General features: G+C 42.2%; 1 protein-coding gene across 5 annotated transcripts in view; it reads left to right on the forward strand.

The window, feature by feature from the left end:
* ADD2 (adducin 2) overlaps nt 1-14,904 on the forward strand; it is a 126,010-nt gene extending 111,106 nt beyond the window's left edge. For 3 of the 5 annotated variants that reach the window (XM_073621984.1, XM_073621982.1, XM_073621983.1), the window contains one exon: nt 1,596-14,904. In XM_073621984.1, coding sequence (XP_073478085.1) covers nt 1,596-1,873 — 278 coding nt within the window. In that variant the 3' untranslated portion in view covers nt 1,874-14,904. The remainder of the gene's footprint in view (nt 1-1,595) is intronic. The other 2 variants (XR_012242992.1, XM_073621985.1) reach the window with 2 other exon arrangements.
* The last annotated feature ends 2,457 nt before the right edge of the window (nt 14,905-17,361 follow it).

Here is a 17,361-nt window from a genome sequence, read left to right on the forward strand (position 1 = left end):
TCATTCATGAAGCACTGTCATGAATAAATAAAAGAAATGAGATACCACCAGCAATACTGACATGGCAACCATTGACGCTGCAATAGTCAGCAGAAGCCTCCACAAGCTGATCCTCAGTACTGGTCCTAGGATTTGCTGCTTCTTGAGGTCCTTAGGTACACTGAACAGTACCCCCATAACACATACGGTACATTTAATAATGTTACTAGTAGCTCTTTTATGTCATGTATCCTTATTATGATGATAAAACTATGTTTCTAAACATTAACATGTAGCAACCAATTAGAATCATATTTTATAAGAGAGGACCTTAGTTAATTGAATCCTGAGTGTTGGTTGAGGGCAGACATGCTTTGCAAGTCATAAATGCAGTACCAATTTGAATAAGCCCAATAATATGTGCTTATGTTTGCTGGCCCTTTAAATATATGGCTGACTGTAATGACTCTTATCCATGCAGGTTTATGTAATAAGGCATAGAGCCTTGTACAAAGTGCTGTAGTCCATAGTAGCCACTTTACAATGATTTCTTTACTATTCTGACCATTCGGAAATGATGAATGGTGAACTCATCAGCTGCAAGCAGGTTACTGCACCTTGTACATCATTATTGCTCTCTGCATGCCTTACTAAATTGGGCCTTAAAATGACTAACACACATACTGTAAAATAACAACCTAACCAGCATCTGTTTCCTAATAATACTTGTTAACATGGAACGTTTGTATTTACTTATTTCTGGTTGTTTGTAAGTATTCAGCACTCTGCACAACACTGTACTGGCCAGCATCAGATATGAAATCTTGAGACTAAATAGTCCCTTTTCAGATGGAATTAACAAGTGCTCATGTCTCGTCACATTTTGGTGAATCCATACCCCCTTTGTTACCAAAACATAAAATCGTCCCTGGACATCAGGTACATATTGGGTGGTATTCCACAACCACTGGAAAATAATAAAAGGACAGAAATACTGTATTATTAGTGAATGCAGACTAATAATACTAATAATATTTGTCTGCAGAGATATGAATCCATGTAAGTTTTTGTCTAGAATACATGTATAGAGAAGTCAGAATCACTTCTCTACTATATATATATATATATATATTATAAAACTGCAGGGGGAAAAAAAGTGAATATACTTTCCATACCAACTGGTCAAAACCTAGGGGCTTCTGGTCCATGAGCTTTATTTAAATTGATGTAGTCAGCCCCATAGACTTCTACTGGGACAACTACTTGAATGCAAACAAAAGCACCATAGGAGAACAGGTGAACAGCGAGAAGTGGAGATATTTTGTAGCATTGCTGCCAGTGAAGGACACCATAGAGGTAGGTGAATTTGAAACATACATCCCCAGACACTGCTATTTTAGGCTTCCTGAAGTTCTTCTTTAATTATGAAGGTAAGTCATAAGCATCTAGTTTACATTTTGTATCACAGCCCAGGGGGATTAGGTACATCCCCAATGTTTGAATTTTATGTTATAGATTCGAAAAATAATTCAGACACTCTTAGTTAGAGAGGAAGTCTTGACATAATAACAATGCCATTTTCTACTTACGGCTCCATATTTTTTGTTTGTTTAAAGAAAAAGAGAAGAAGGAGGATGCACCATTATCAACAGAAACTACGGAGGAAAAGGTCCAACCAGCTGTGGTGCTAAACGGGAAAGAAGAGGATCAGCCTCCTCAGGAGGAAACTGTTCAGAAAGTTACAGAAACCCCCAAAGGGAAAACTGAGACGGTTCCCAATGCCTCTCCGGAGGGGTCCCCAACCAAATCTCCCTCCAAAAAGAAGAAGAAGTTCCGTACTCCCTCATTTCTAAAGAAAGGAAAAAAGAAGGAAAAGGAGAAGGCTGAGTCTTGATCTCCATGTCTTCGAAGACTGATGCCTGATGTAGGGGTATGCCCAGACTCCTTCACTTCCTGAACCATGGCAGTGATGGCTCTGTTCTGTACTCACGTTGGAGACAAAGGTCTGATGGGGGGAGGGGGAACTCATTCCGGAAGAAGATTTTTCTATTTAGGGGATTGGAACAGCCTGCTTCGGTACAGCTCAGTTAATGTGCAGACATTTGGGACCACCTGCTTAGAAAAATAATGACATTTTTATATTTGTCTTACACTGTAGTAGGCTTCTTTTCAACATCTCTCTACCACAACATTTTTGGATTTTTGTGGTTTGTTTCAAAGTTTTATCATAATTTTTTTTGAGTATTTAAGAGTGAATTGTGCTTACTTTAGTCATGTGGCATTGAAGAGGGTTGCATAATGGTTGCTAAATGCCTGCCGTTATTTTAATGACATCATGGGTGGGATTAATGAGAATCAGACCCTCTGTTAACAGTGAATTGTCTGGTCTCTAATACATGCATTGATCAATCCTCTGTTGCTATTTAATGTTATTTTAAATGCATTTTTCTAGTACATATTTTCTCTTGGCGTTGTCAGTAATTCTTTTTGTTATAGCACTTATGGACTGGATATGCGTACACCTAGACGGGTACAGCTAAACCTGTGTAGTACTCAATTGGCTAATATGAAATAGATAAGTAATAGCTCTGTTATGATGTGTTGACAGAAAAGTATGATGCCTATTAAGGTGAAGAGCAAAATACAGTTAGTCCTAGTAGTTTAATCAGGTTTCATGGTGAAAATGTTTATCTGAAATGCAGTGTGTACAGCGAAAATTTACATATCTTTTAGGAAACTTTGAGCAAATTTCTTGAAGACCTTTGAAGCACCCTTTAGCTCCAGCCTGAGAGTGGTAAACCCAGATCTTACAGCAACACTGTCATTGCACTTAACATTTGGTAACATCCCTGTAAAGCAAGACGCTGTTGGGGGAATTCACTAAAGTGATAACAACACTTTTCTAGCAACATGGTCCCTTTAACATGGCCTGCGCTTAATTCATGGCCTGAGGCTGCATCAGATTCTAATAGAATTACTGCCAGTTCGCAGATAATTAAAGAATAAGTTCACCTTAACACATATAAATGCACATATTTTTCAGATAAAAAAAAAATATTTTTTTGCAGGAGCCTGCAGAGCATTGCACCAACAATTAATAGATCGGGGGTACAATGTCAGGCTCCTGTAGCCACTGCCTACAACTTTCAGCTTGTATCGTTGTATGGGCTTTCTGTTTGAAAGCTGTAGGAAGTGTCAATGCACTACAGGAGCGTTCACCAGCGCCCTTGTAGTTCATTGGGAATTCCAAGTAATCTGCTTGGTGGAGACTTGTAATCCATTTAAAGACTTGTAATCCATTTATTCACAAATCCCTGACGCGACTGTGTGGGCGGAACCCCACACGGCTACACGGTTTTAAAATTGTGACAGAGGGTGCACTGTCATGGGGGGGGGGGGCAGGTGCTGTTACATGTTACACCCTAAATACGAGGTAAACCTATCCTTTATGGCCAACTCTAAATCGGCATACAGAGAGACACCAGTGCTTAGAGTTGGGAATATGTTCAGGGAAGCTGTTATTAATGTGACAGCTTTGTGCACAGGAGCCCATGGCTGCCAGGATGTCAGCGGCTGGCGGCTTCCTAGCAATTGATGACTCATTTCCAGCCCCATTCATGTGCTGCCTTGGATATTCGCCAGTTGACAGCTGAAAGTAAATAAAGGGGTTGGTATGGCAATGGCCATATTTGGACAATAATGTTACAAACATCCTGCCCCTTTGTTTACGTCAAATGTTAGTTGGGGAATCTCCTGGTTGGCAGCTGAAGGGGGATAAGTCCCCCATTGCTGTCGGCTACAAGGGGCTTAACATCCACTGAGGATGGAGTGTCTGCTATATGGACACCTCCCAGCCTCAGTGCTGCAAACCCCCCCTTCATGCAGGAGATTCATGTTCCACATCCTAGATAGGCGCACTAATCTGTCGGCCACACCAACATTTGTCACGCGGAGGAGTGAGGAAATTCAAAAGAGTATCTTGTGACACCCTTAATGGATTCCTCATATTCTCGTGGCCTGTTTCTACTACTTTCCCTCCATTCCAGTGTTGCAGCATCCACCAACCTCGGTGCGGGGTGCTGTGTCCCCTGCTGAGTGCCGTGGTTCAGTCCGATTCCTACAGCACTACAGAACAAAGCAGTTATGTAGGGGTCGGAGGAAGGAAACACAGTGGGTAACATAGGGATCCGACACACCTGGAAGTGTCAAATGCCAAAGAGACTAGTAGAGGCACCAGCTCTGGCCACAGATATATATTGCCTTGTTTTGCAGAGAATTCTTTTTACCAGAGGTTTAGTGCAACAACAAAGTCACCTTAATAGGAGGCGCTAATTGATTCCTGCTAACATGTTTGTTTGAAATGCAGACATTACCGTTGGTATCAGTGTTAATGCCTCCAAGCCTGGGAAGGAATGATGCTTTAAACCCAACCCAAAACATTTCTTAGTTTTGGATAGAGTGGAAGGGTTAGAACTACTGTCAGCTGTTTATTGTGGTCTGGGTTCCCATTTAGAAGTCGATAGGTGTTAGACAAAACAAAAAGTGAGTGGAATTAAAATTTCAGATTCAGATCAGATTCCGAAGGAAGATTAAGATAAACATTTGTTCAGGTAAATTTTGGAAGGGTTAAGCCTGGTACACAGATTCTTTTTTTTTTTTTGTTCATTCCAGCAGGCTGAATGAAAAAAACTGAAGAGCTCAGGAGGAGCCGCTGTACTAACAACCTGATATTAGTACAGCAATCTCCCCCACTGAGCTATTGTGTTCTGATAGGGGGGCGGCCCCCCGCCAGAACACATCAATCAGCTCTCTCAACCATTGGCTGAGAGCGCTGATCAGGTGCCAATAGGTAGACCTTTCGGTCATGCCCCTTCTACAGAAGCCGGCCGACCGGCTGCTATACACATGGGCCAAATGATGACCGATATTCGGCCTGTGTGTATGGCCCTTAGGATTTTATTGTTGTCTGTGTCCATGAAGATTTCCCCTCACTTCCTGTCCAGCTAACGGGTGTCAGACAGAATAGGAAGAGAACAGAAATCTTCTTTATGGGGACAAAGATAGCATTTAAAGTCTGACAGACATTCTAATGCTTGCCACTTCTATCAAAGAACTTAAAGTGTATGTAAATCCTGACAATTAATTTGCTCCTTTTTGGTCTGTTAAGTGTACCATTCAATGTTTAATTATATCTTTTTGATGAGTTAAAAAATACCTGTTAATCCTGACAGAAATTTTGTGAGCTGATGACTTCTTTTGATTTCTGCCTGTGCTGTCTGCTACCAATGAAATAGTTCTCAGCTATCTCTGAGGACTACAGAACCACACCCCTCTGTTATGGACAGCAGGAGAAAGTCAGTGTTCCGTAGTTCTTTCTTGTTTCTGTTGTCCTGATACAGAAAGAAGAGTGAGCGTTGTCACCCTAGGACAATGGTCTTCAAACTTGGGGTGGATGTGACCCTTTGCTTGCCTCTCTGCAGGCCTTGGGGCACTATTCCATCCACAACTGACATTAATGATGGGCACTATTCCTCCTACTGATACCAATGATGGGGTGCTATTCCTCCCACTGATATCAACTATGGTGCACTCATTTTCCCACTGATACCAACAAAATTCCTTCCACTAAAACCAATGATGGGGCATTTTCTACTCCTAGTGGCCACAGTCTGCCCCCCCCCCCCCCCCCAAAAAAAAGAAAAAGTCTGCAGGACAGTCAACTGACCCTTTGTTTAGAAAGTTTGGAGACCTCTGCCCTTGCAATGTGTTATTGGCAGGATAACCAGATGCTGGGTGGCTATAATATATTATTTTTTTCTTTTGGGTTTAGATACACTTAAAAAAACTTTTGGCTGAGTTGGGCTTAAGGGTTTCAAGACAGTGGCTTAAAACTTGATGAAATCATTGTAAATCCTAGATGCACACATTGCTCTTTAGACTAGGGTTTACCAACTGAAGCCTGTGTTAATTAGACCTATCTCATGGCAGCCAGTAATAACTTATCATTCACTCACCTATCTTTAGGACTCCGAGATGTTTCTAGGTGTGAATCACGCAACACATCAAAAAATTGCTTACCTTGTTAAATAAACCTTCTAATTAAGAACCCATGCCTTAGTTTTGTAAGCGGGACAACAAAATGTCAATAAGTACAAATATACAAAAGGGACATGAAGAACATTAAGGCCTGGTTCCCACTGATGTGATAATCGCTCTGACTTTGGAGCACTTGTCGCATCAGACGTCGAACCCCATTTAGTGCAATGGAACCGCTCTAATCGGTGCGACTTAGAAAAAGGTTCCTGCACTACTTTTGGTCCGACTTTGGTACAACTTGCATTGACTTCTGTTAAAGAAGTCGCATGCATGTCGTGCCGAATTCACGCTGGGGTCCGACTTCAAAGTGGTGGCAGAACAACGCATCTCATCTATTTATGCCCAGGGGTGTAAAGTATCTATCATGTGATCAGGAGCTGATCCGGTCTCTGACAGCTCAGCCACTGTGCTGGGACGGCGCACTGAACGTGCAATCAGCACAGAAAGCACTGCTGCCCATGGACACATATGTGCAGTGTAATTAAAGCCCACTCCTTTGTCGCCACACACATGCGTTACGTAGGCAGCAAGCGGTTACAAAACCCAATACTCTCCTATTTTTTAACAAAAAAAAGTCTAGCTCATCAGTCATATAGACTACTATCTGTATATTAGAAAGGGTGTGATTATGTAAGCCACCTGTTATGTTAATACCAATGTGCATGCTGTTTAATACCCAGAGGGTTCTTTCAGAGGGGAGGCAGGGAAAAAAGAGGCCTGGTCTTAAAACACTACATTGCTTCTGATGGACCTAAGGCTCTTCTGCACCCTCACAGGGCCAGAGAAAACATTTGGGACAGGTAAACATCTACTCCTTCCTCTACTGAAATGTAAAGGGGCCCTTTCCCCTTAACCTATATTCACCTTATTGTAAAAATGTAAAATTAAAAATAACATGGAGTCCGCAAGAAAGTCATCCTCTAATTATTTCATCTATATATAGGATGCATTGTAAGACATACATTGGCATTTCAGGTAGAGGAGAAGAAAGAAGATTCTCCAAAAGGGACACAGACATCAATAAAAACACCTTTTAGTAGTGCAGTGGAAGGCTAGAACCTGTTTCTTGGTTGCAGTCTATGCTTCCCCACTTCATGTATGGTAACAAAAAGAAAATTAAGGGAAATTTCCCAAGCAGGGCCTCAGATAGCAATAAAACACAAGAAAAGTTCTAACCCTACCTCACTCTATCAAAAACTAATAAAACAAATAAATTGGGCTGGAGTTACACTTAAAAGCAAGACATGGGCTTCACTTTCTTTCACTCCACTTTACCCCAAGTTGCAAATAAATTGGAACTCCAGGCAAATCTTAATCATGCAGTTAAGTTGTCGCTGCCAAAATCACTCAACCAATATTTTTGACTAAGTCTTGCTGCAGTATAGATTGAGGATCTGGCTCTGCTGTCTGGTAGAGAAGTTTAGATCACAAAATAAGAAATCTGTTGCCACACGCAACTGTGCATTTAGCTGTTTGCATGGAGTTCAATGGAGTCTTGATATTCATAGACCCATAGTACCTTCAGGTGATATTTAGGATGGTGTAAGGCAGGTATATGCAATTAGCGGACCTCCAGCTGTTGCAGAACTACAAGTCCCATGAGGCATTGCAAGACTCTGAAAGCCACAAGCATGACACCCAGAGGCAGAGGCATGATGGGACTTGTAGTTTTGCAACAGCTGGAGGTCTGCTAATTGCATATCCCTGGTGTAAGGGCTTGTCCACGCTTGACTAAATTTTTAATGCTTAACAAACGCTCCTATAGCATTAGTATGGGTGTACTGTAAGACTGGCGTTGTACAAGCCTTAAAAATGCTCCCTAAATGCCCTACGTCCTGTTTTGAAGCGTTTTAAGAGTGATAAGACACGTTAAAACCGCTCCACAAAACTAATTTTAACGCCCCGCAACCACACTGCCAGGGTATTTGCGAAGCGTTACCACAGACTTGAATGGGAGGTGTTGAAAGGCTTTATATGCCCCCTGACTCGACACGAGGCCTCAATTTTGAAGCAAAGCAATGCGAACGCTTCACGTTTTGATAATGTCAACAGCACTATGTGCTGTCCATGGTATCATTTGCATTGGCGTTAGAGGGGCATTTTTATGCCCCTCAAACGCCTGCTTTTATTACCAGTGTGAACTTAGCCTAAGGTGGAATGGGTTTGCCTTCTATGTCCCACTGGAGAGTTCTCCCATCACTTCCTGTCCTATAGCCAAAACAGGAAGTGAGAGGAAATCCCTCTGAAGTAAGGGAATCCGATTTTCTCCAGAACTAGTGTTTCCCATTGGAAGATTTCCCCTCTATTTCTGTGTTTTGATGACATTCCAAATTTGGAAATTTTCTTTCGCTTTTGGTGATAAAAAACAGGACAAAAATAGAAAGTGACTGTCCTTAACGGTGACACAGTCATCAATAAAAACCTGACAGACCTTCTAATTCCTCTCCATTCTATCAAAACTAGAAAAAGAAAAGCGTTGCCTTTAGTTATACTTTAAATGACATTCTAGGTGTTTTCCATGACAGTTCAACAAAAAAAATCCTTTGTTTTCAGGAGGGCCTGTTTAAATGTGCTGCATTAAGTTACATTGGAAATAAGTCCTACCTGCTGTATTCTAATATTTTGATATATTAACGTATTAATTCACAAAATGCAGATAAAAATCTACAATATGCATGTTAAAATGAATTGAAATGTGCTAACATGCATGCATCTGGTATGAACAAGCACTAAATGAAGGATCACTCATATCACTGTGGGTATATTAACCAGGAAAAGGTGAAGACAAGGCATTTTTTCTGCTCAGATTTCTTCCCGGATTATATCCATCAGCAGTAGAAAATATTGCAATACTCAGTTGTATTTATATACAAGAGCACTTGGAACTGTGCGGTCATATAGATTGCTGCAGGTCCTGAAATCAGACCTAGTCTATGCTGATCCCTTATTAAAAGCCCAGTGAGGTCGCTTTCACATCAATGCACTAAATTCCACCAAGCCATCACTGGTCTGCAGTGTAATGCAAATACATAAATGTAGGTGTCTACTACAAAGTTCCACATGTTAAGTCCATTAAAACAGTTCTTACCGTTCATGATCTCCATTGTAATTATTATTACTACGGCTGTACTATAGAATCATGCAATCATTAAAATTTTCTCCTCCTTTACATACAAAGCTTTGGAAAAAGCGCAGTACTGCACATACAAACCTGCATCCCTACCTGTAAAAATGCTGTGCAAGTATAAACGCATGCAATGATGTTCGTCATAAATGCGTGTTACTGCATGAGCATTGGGGAGATGAGTTTAATTTCAGATGCCAAGTCATTAAGGAAAATATCTTACTTTGGACCGGACTGTCTTTCTTATTTTTCTTCAGCTACATTAAGCTTCTAAAACTTAGGCCTCTTTGACACGCTCATCCAGGGCCATACACCATTGTATTTCTGCAGTAATCGTGGACAGGTGTTGGCAATTAGCTATGACCCCTCAGCCTGTAAAAATCAAAGACAGGCTGACTCTGCTGCAGCATGTAATCCCACAAAGAATGCTTACATGAGGTTCAGGGCATAGGTGTACGCAGCATACTGGGTGGCAAGGGGTTATTACCATAAGTAAGTAATATACAAATAATTATTACATATTATTTTTAAGGTAATTTACTATATTTTTAAAATCTGTACTCAAGCAAGTGGCTTAATGGACAAATTACTGAAGTTTGAAGTTATAATTTCCAACCAGTAATTTCAAAGTAAATATCGTATTTATCGATGTATAACACGCACCTTAACTTTAAGGGAAGTTTCAAGAAAAAAACTTAAATTTCAGCCTTATCAGTGCCCATCTGCAGCTTCACCAGTGCCCATCAATGCAGCCTGACCCAGGCCCATCTGCAGCCTCTAATATGCTCATTATTGCAGCCTGTTTAGTGCCCATCTGCAGGCTCTAACATGCCCATCATTGCAGCCTGTTCAGTGCCCATCTGCAACCTCTAATGTGCCCATTATTGCAGCCTTAGTGCACATCTGCAGCCTCTAACATGCCCATCATTGCAGCCTGTTTAGTGCACATCTGCAGCCTCTAATGTGCCCATTATTGGAGCCTTAGTGCACATCTGCAGCCTCTAACATGCCCATCATTGCAGCCTGTTTAGTGCACATCTGCTGCCTCTAATGTGCCCATTATTGGAGCCTGTTTAGTGCACATCTGCAGCCTCTAATGTGCCCATTATTGGAGCCTGTTTAGTGCCCATTATTGCAGCATGTTTAGTGCCCTTCTGCGGCCTCTAACATGCCCATCGTTGCAGCCTGTTTGGTGCCCATCTGCAGCCTCTAACATGCCCATCATTGCAGCCTCTACTGTGCCCATTATTGCAGCCTGTTTAGTGCTCATCTGCAGCCTCTAAAGTGCCCTTCTGCAGCCTCTAACATGCCCATCGTTGCAGCCTGTTTAGTGCCCATCTGCAGCCTCTAACATGCTCATCGTTGCAGCCTGTTTAGTGCCCATGTGCAGCCTCTAATGTGCCCATTATTGCAGCCTGTTTAGTGCCCATCTGCAGCCTCTAACATGCCCATCATTGCAGCCTGTTCAGTGCCCATCTGCAGCCTCTAATGTGCCCATTATTGCAGCCTGTTTAGTGCCCATCTGCAGCCTCTAATGTGCCCATTATTGCAGCCTGTTTAGTGCCCTTCTGCAGCCTCTAACATGCCCATCATTGCAGCCTGTTTAGTGTCCATCTGTAGACTCGCCTTTGCCGATCATTGCCGCCTCGCCAGTGTGGATTACACACATCCGCAATCTCCTGTGTACCCGGCGCTCAATCACTCACAGTCCCTTTTTCAGGGGGAAAAAGTGCATGTTATACGCCGATAAATACGGTAGATAAATAATAAATTATCTTATAACATATAGCATAATAAGATATGATTTAGCTTGTACCTTTCAGCAGCAGCAGATTCTCATTCTCCCTCTTAACTGTGAGAAAAACATGGGATTATGGGTAAATTTTATAGCCATAAACCCATGTTTTTTCCTTGTAGTTAAGAGGGGTGGAAGGGAGTATTTGTCTTTTAGACACATGCCCCTTCTATGACACTGCCGTGAGAGGCGTGCCTCCACTGCAGCATTTTTATTGGACAGCTTGGACCAATGGTGCTTTACTATTGGTCCAAGACTCCAAGCTGGCACTGTGAGCTCATCCTCTCAGTCTGCAGCAGAGTGTGCCAGCTTGTATTTAAACTGGCCGCTCTGTATGTGGCTTCTGACAGGCTGCACAAGGAGCCCCGTATCTCTGGAACCATAGATGATAGGAGCCCCAAATTTTGACCAGTGGTGGGGTAGGACTTCAGGTATGACCCCAGGTCGAGGTACAACCCTCGATGTTGATCATTTTTTTTTATGTTAATGGCAGGTGAGGCTCTGCCTCACCTGCCTAGCCTGACTGCATGTCCCTGGTACCCCCCAAAGCTCAAACACATACATATATTCACACATATGTTGAAATGATTTAAAAAAAATTTTAATGTTTTAATACATTTTACATCTCATGGCAGAGCCAGTTAGAGGGAGATCTTTCTCATCTCCCTGCCAGCACACAGAGCCATAATCAAATGCGCATGGTAAGGGCATTTTATGAAACCAGTGGGCCAGATCACTGTGCAAGATCATCATTTGGGCCCTTATACCAAAGAAAAAAGTGCGGCATGTGCAGTGTGCTGCGGCAAAAGTTTGTGTGTTTTTAATTGTTGTAGGTAGCACCCGATGGTTACACAGTACAGTAAAGATGACCAATGACTGAGCCCCCGTTCATACTGGTGCGGCTTTGAAGTCACACTACTTCAGCACGATTTTAAAGCTGCACATCAGTGCGATTTGCACTGCCGATTTTATTACGGCTTGCTGCTTCATACAACAGATGCAAGTCGCAATTCATTGGCAAAAAGTAGGACTTTTTCAAAGTCGCTGCAACACTAATGGCGGCTATTTGAACGGTTCCATTGTCAGCATTGGGGTGCGACTTGTCATGCAATCTGAAACTATAAAATCGCACTGGTGTGAACGGGGGCTCAGGGGTTAATTGTCTTGTGTGGCCTTTAGGCTCTCACTCAGCTCCTTCCTGATGGGGTTCCCAACCTCCCACAATTTTTTTTTTTTTACTGACAAAACATGAAAAATCTACTGACAATGCTTTTTTTTTTTTTTTTTTACTGAGAACCTGAAATATGACAGAAAATCCTATTAGAAACAAAGTGGGGTAGGAGACAGAAGAGAGAAGGAGGGAGATGAGAATGTAGGAGAGGAGGGGGAAAAGAGAGTGGGTTGGTGGGGGTGACAAAGAGAAGTGGGGTGTTCAGTATGCCTGCTAGTCACAATCATGGCCCCAGGCTGGTCCCCCTGAGGCTCAGGCAGCCAGGATCTAGAGCTAATGTATATTTAAATCTGCCGCCTTCACAGCAGCGTGTGCAAGTCAAGGGGTGGAATGTGTGGCAGGGCAGACATAACAGGGATAGCAAGGGAGGCGGAGCAGAATCAGCCTCCTCCGTCCTGTTTGTACAACACACTGTACTGGGCTTGGACAACTGGATCGGCACGGTACAGTGCATCTGTCCCCAGCTCACAGGCACCCCCCTCCCCTGGCCGGCAAGGGAGGTGACACAGCAGATCTAGCGCTGCTGTTAAAATAGGAAGGATTACTCATGGTTGCACATTGGATAATGCACTGAATAACACTGGTGCATGAGGTGATTAAGGTGTGCCCAGGCACATCTAATGCACATGCCTATGGATTCGGGGCAAATGAGCGGCCCTGTATACAGAAAGTTTGCATCCAGGGCAGCTTCATCTGTCCTTAAAAGCAGGTATTCGCTCTATGTGCAATTACATGTGAACAGATGCTGAGCCTGTCATTGATTCGTACAGGCAGAGCGTTCTCAGCTAATCACAAGCACCTGACCTTATCCACCCAAGATATACGCTGATCTGGGTGGTGTATGGCTCTAGACGGCCATGTGAATGAGGCCTAAATCAATTGTAATGTAAATGTTTTGAATTTTTTTTTTTTTGGGTAAACCAGTTAGGTAAGGATTACTGGTCTTTAAAACAACTACATCTTCTATTGGACCTGTACTACTGGACCTCAGGCATTCTTCACGAAGGTAACGTTTGATTATTATTCACACTATCTGCACATGATTCTTCACATCTTAACACCCTGAATAAAATACTAAGAACACTAGATAATAGTCACCACAAACTTTATTGTGTCTATATTAGAGTTATGAATATAATCTATATGAAATGTAATGATTAATTAAGGTTCTGGTTCTCTCTTTATTTATTTGATCTCTCTTCAGCTTAGAATTTTGGGACCAAATGGGATACATTATGGTGGAATCCCACTGAACTCACACATTCTCTCCTACCACTATGTATCTTTAGAATCAGTTTACAAATACATGCACGTGACCCATTTAGTTTGGTGCTCCATGTACAATCTTCAAAAGTGACTGCCAAGTTCAACGTACGATGTAGGATAACAGTGTAGATTAGCATTTCTTACAGAAAAATCACAGGATATATACTATGGTTGAGGATTGAGGACTCAAGTTCCCTACCTACAGAGTGTTCTTTGTCTCCACAAAGCAGAGATAACCATTCTGTGGAGTGAAACCAATGCCAAGTCCACCTTTTCCATAAAAAAAAGCCTATGCAGTGGATATTAAAAACATGTGCAGCTTTGTAAAATGTTCAATAAATATGTTGTCATACCTGTAGGCCATTTGGGCCCCTCCAGAAGCCTAGCTGAAAAATTCACAATTAGCAATCCCCATGACTTGCCTTGTTGCTAGGAAGAAAAAACCATTGGATACTCTCTGAGGAGCCATTGGCTGAGGATGCTCTTCAGAGGGCATTTGATAGGGGGGTGAGGAGGCATTATGTTGGCTAAAAACCTGCACCACTGCACTCGGCATGTGCTCAGATTAATGAGTCATGTTTAGCTGGTGGTGCCTATGCAGCTCAAGGGGATGTGATTGGAGGGAGGTAAAAACTTTCCAATTAATGCGTGCCATTTAAAAAATATAAAATTTTCACTACAAAGCTAAACATCTTTTTGAGAGGACTGATGGAAACCTCCATGGCCTGACTAAGGAAGCACTTGATAGCTCTATAAAGGTTACTATGCTGGTTCAATGAACTAGCATGTGGCAGATGAGTAAGAGCATGGCTGTTACCAGCACAGGTGTCTACTGAATAATTTCTTTTGAATTCTTTGGATGCTGAAATATCTTCCGGTCCTCTTTGAAGTTATTTTTTTATTATTGGTTTCACTCTCAAAATGGCTGTCTCTGTTTTGTCTAAACGTTTGGATACAATTTACATTGACGTGCACTGCTTCAAGCATCTTAAATCTCAGGGGGTTTGTAGTAATCCCTAGCCTAGATTTGCCTTACTCATGAGAATCTGATACAAGTTACTCAACGTCTTTGACTTTCAATGTGCTCAGTGGCTGAGCAAATAGGCTGTGTGTCCTACTACTGCTGTATGCGCAACCTCAACTGCCCTTTGTCTGAATGAGCCCACTAACATTATATTGTGTCTTGTATTCCACATGGGAAGTGTGATGTCTGACAATCGTAATAATGGTGTTCTTTATTGTATCCTTTATGTATATAAATCTCAACAAATAACATTAGCAGTTATTGTAATGTCTATAGACAATGTATATATTACTTCTTCTACTGCACGGGCTTCTCTTGCTTTGTTCATCCACTGGAGCCTCTCTTTATGGCTGTACCTGCAAATAAACTGAATTCACAAAAGAATGTTATATGATGGTGTGTCTGTCTTTAGTTTTCTTGAGGAATGACTGTGTCCTTAGCATTTCAAGCAACTTCTATGGAGATAAGTGACGATATAAGAGATATAAGAAGGACCGCTAAAGCCTCGTACACACAATCCGATTGTTGGCAGAGGATTGTGTGATGACAGACTGTTGGCCTAAAATCCGACCATTAGTACGCTCCTTCAGACAATTGTTGTCCAACTTTCAGCCAACAAATGTTGGATGGCAGGCTAGTAAATTTTTGGCAGGCAACGGTCTGTTAGATTTTCATATCACAAGTCCGTCACACAAAAGTCCAAAGTACAAACACGCATGCTCGGAATCAATGCTCACCAAACACGACATTAGCAGAAGATGCCCAAAGGGTGCCGCTCAAGAGCTGAAATTCCACGTAGTACGTCACTACGTTCGTGTTTGGTGGTCGACAATTGTGTGCAGTTAGTATGCAAGACAAGATCCAGGCACACACCCTTTTGACAAAAGTCTTGACGCTCTGTTGGCCAACAATCCGATCCTGTGTACGAGGCTCAAGACACACTAGTCTGTGGACACCTGACCATTACAACTTCAACAGCCAACTGAACATCCCATTTCAAACACCACAGGCATTAATATTAAGCTGCCCCCTTGCCATTGTGGCTCCCTTCTTCTGGGAATTTGGAGTATGACTGAGGGATTTTGTGCCCAGTATTTAGTAGGGTTGAGGACAGGGCTCTATGCAGTGGATTGCTCACCTGTGCTCTATTTTTTTTGTACCTGTTAGGAATCGGTGTGACTGAGACACCTGAATTCTTTATATAGGTGTGGCTTCACTGGGGCAAAAACTGAAGCAGAGCCCCAACTATACACCTTGGGGTTCATTTCCACTTAAACTGATACTAAAAAGAGAAGTGTTATATGCCATAATTCATACCACTGTATTTTTTTTTTAATTCTCTAACTCAGCCTTTCAACCAGGGTGCCTTCAGGTTTCTTCAGGGGTGCCTTGGCAAAATGCCTAAAGATTTTCCAAAAATTGTATACAAGCCAGCAGGTGGATCGAGCCCGCCTTTTAGTTACACAAAATCACAAGTTTTCATTAGGTACCATTACAACCTTCCAGCTGCAGCATCCTAGAAATCAATGATGTAATTGGCATCCATCGGTTGATAAGGAGGACTTCTGGCCCCTCCACAGCATCCTTGTTTACCCTTCCCCTGCCTTTCTTTGTCAGCACTGTGGTCACATTAGCAGAGTGAGGGAGAGAAACATTGCAATGCTAATCTGTACCAGTGTGCAAAGGTGTTTTTGCTTTGGAAGTATAAATCACATTGAGTGTCCTAAGTGTGTGAATGTTGCTATGTTATGTAAAACTATTAGTTTTGTTTTTTACATTTTAGAATGGGGTGCCTTGAGATTTTGCATCATTTTAAAGGGTGCCTTGACTGAAGAAAGGTTGAAAAACACTGGTCTGAGTACCTTATTCTTGCAGCACTGTTACTGCTGGGGGGGGGCAGCCCTGATTGGTGCTTTGTTAGTCACATGACTAAAAAAAGAAAAACAGTTTGAGAAGAGCAAGTAAAATTAGATTAAAAAATATCAAATACAGTGAAAGCCCTGGTTCACACTGGTTCATTTTGACATGTCAAATCGGCGGCAATTGCACCGTCCTAATCATTGCGACGCTGCATTTGCGGCGCCGCACCAATTTCAAAAAGTAGTCTGTACTACTTTTTGCAATTTTTTTTTTTTTTGCAGAAACCCACACAGATGTCTGTGAAATCGCGTCTGAAATCGGGACTGACATGGGGGAGTGAAATCATCGAGTTCAGTTGAACTCGCACAGCTTCACTCCCCCAGCTCAGTGTGAACCTGGGCTAAGGCCGGGTTCACACTTATCGCCGCATCCAATTCGCATGACATGAGAGTGTGCTCGGCTCGCAATGGAGCAATTTCACACAGCTCTGGGGTGGCCGCGGTCTACAATTGAAAAGGGTCCTGTGCGTCTTTGGTTCCGATTCAGGTGCAAATTCAGACAAAACTTCGGACCTGAATCAGTGAACAGGGACGCAATGGACCCCCCTGCTGTGAGCCACGGCCACAGCATGTGTGAACCCAGCCTGTTTTACAGATGCTCCCAATACATCATTTTTGAACATCAAATGTGTCTTTTTTTGAGCAATAATATGGTGTAGGTGGAGTCAAAGATGATGGACACACTAGCGTTTTGTTCAGAAGGCATCTGCATCCAAGGCTCTTTTTTTAACTTTACAGGTTCTAGCAATATATTAAGTACATTTAATACTGATTTATATTAACAAGCTTTTTGTGAGTTGTGAATCTAGTCAATCAGCATACTACTGTATATCCCTCCCCCATAGTGTTTAGCAATAGGAGGACATGGAAGACGAGGGAGTGAGTGAGCTGTCATTTACCACTTTGTATACACCTACGTGTGACTCC

This window comes from Aquarana catesbeiana, linkage group LG03 (assembly GCF_042186555.1).
Source record: "Aquarana catesbeiana isolate 2022-GZ linkage group LG03, ASM4218655v1, whole genome shotgun sequence".
Classification (NCBI taxonomy): Eukaryota; Metazoa; Chordata; class Amphibia; order Anura; family Ranidae; genus Aquarana; species Aquarana catesbeiana.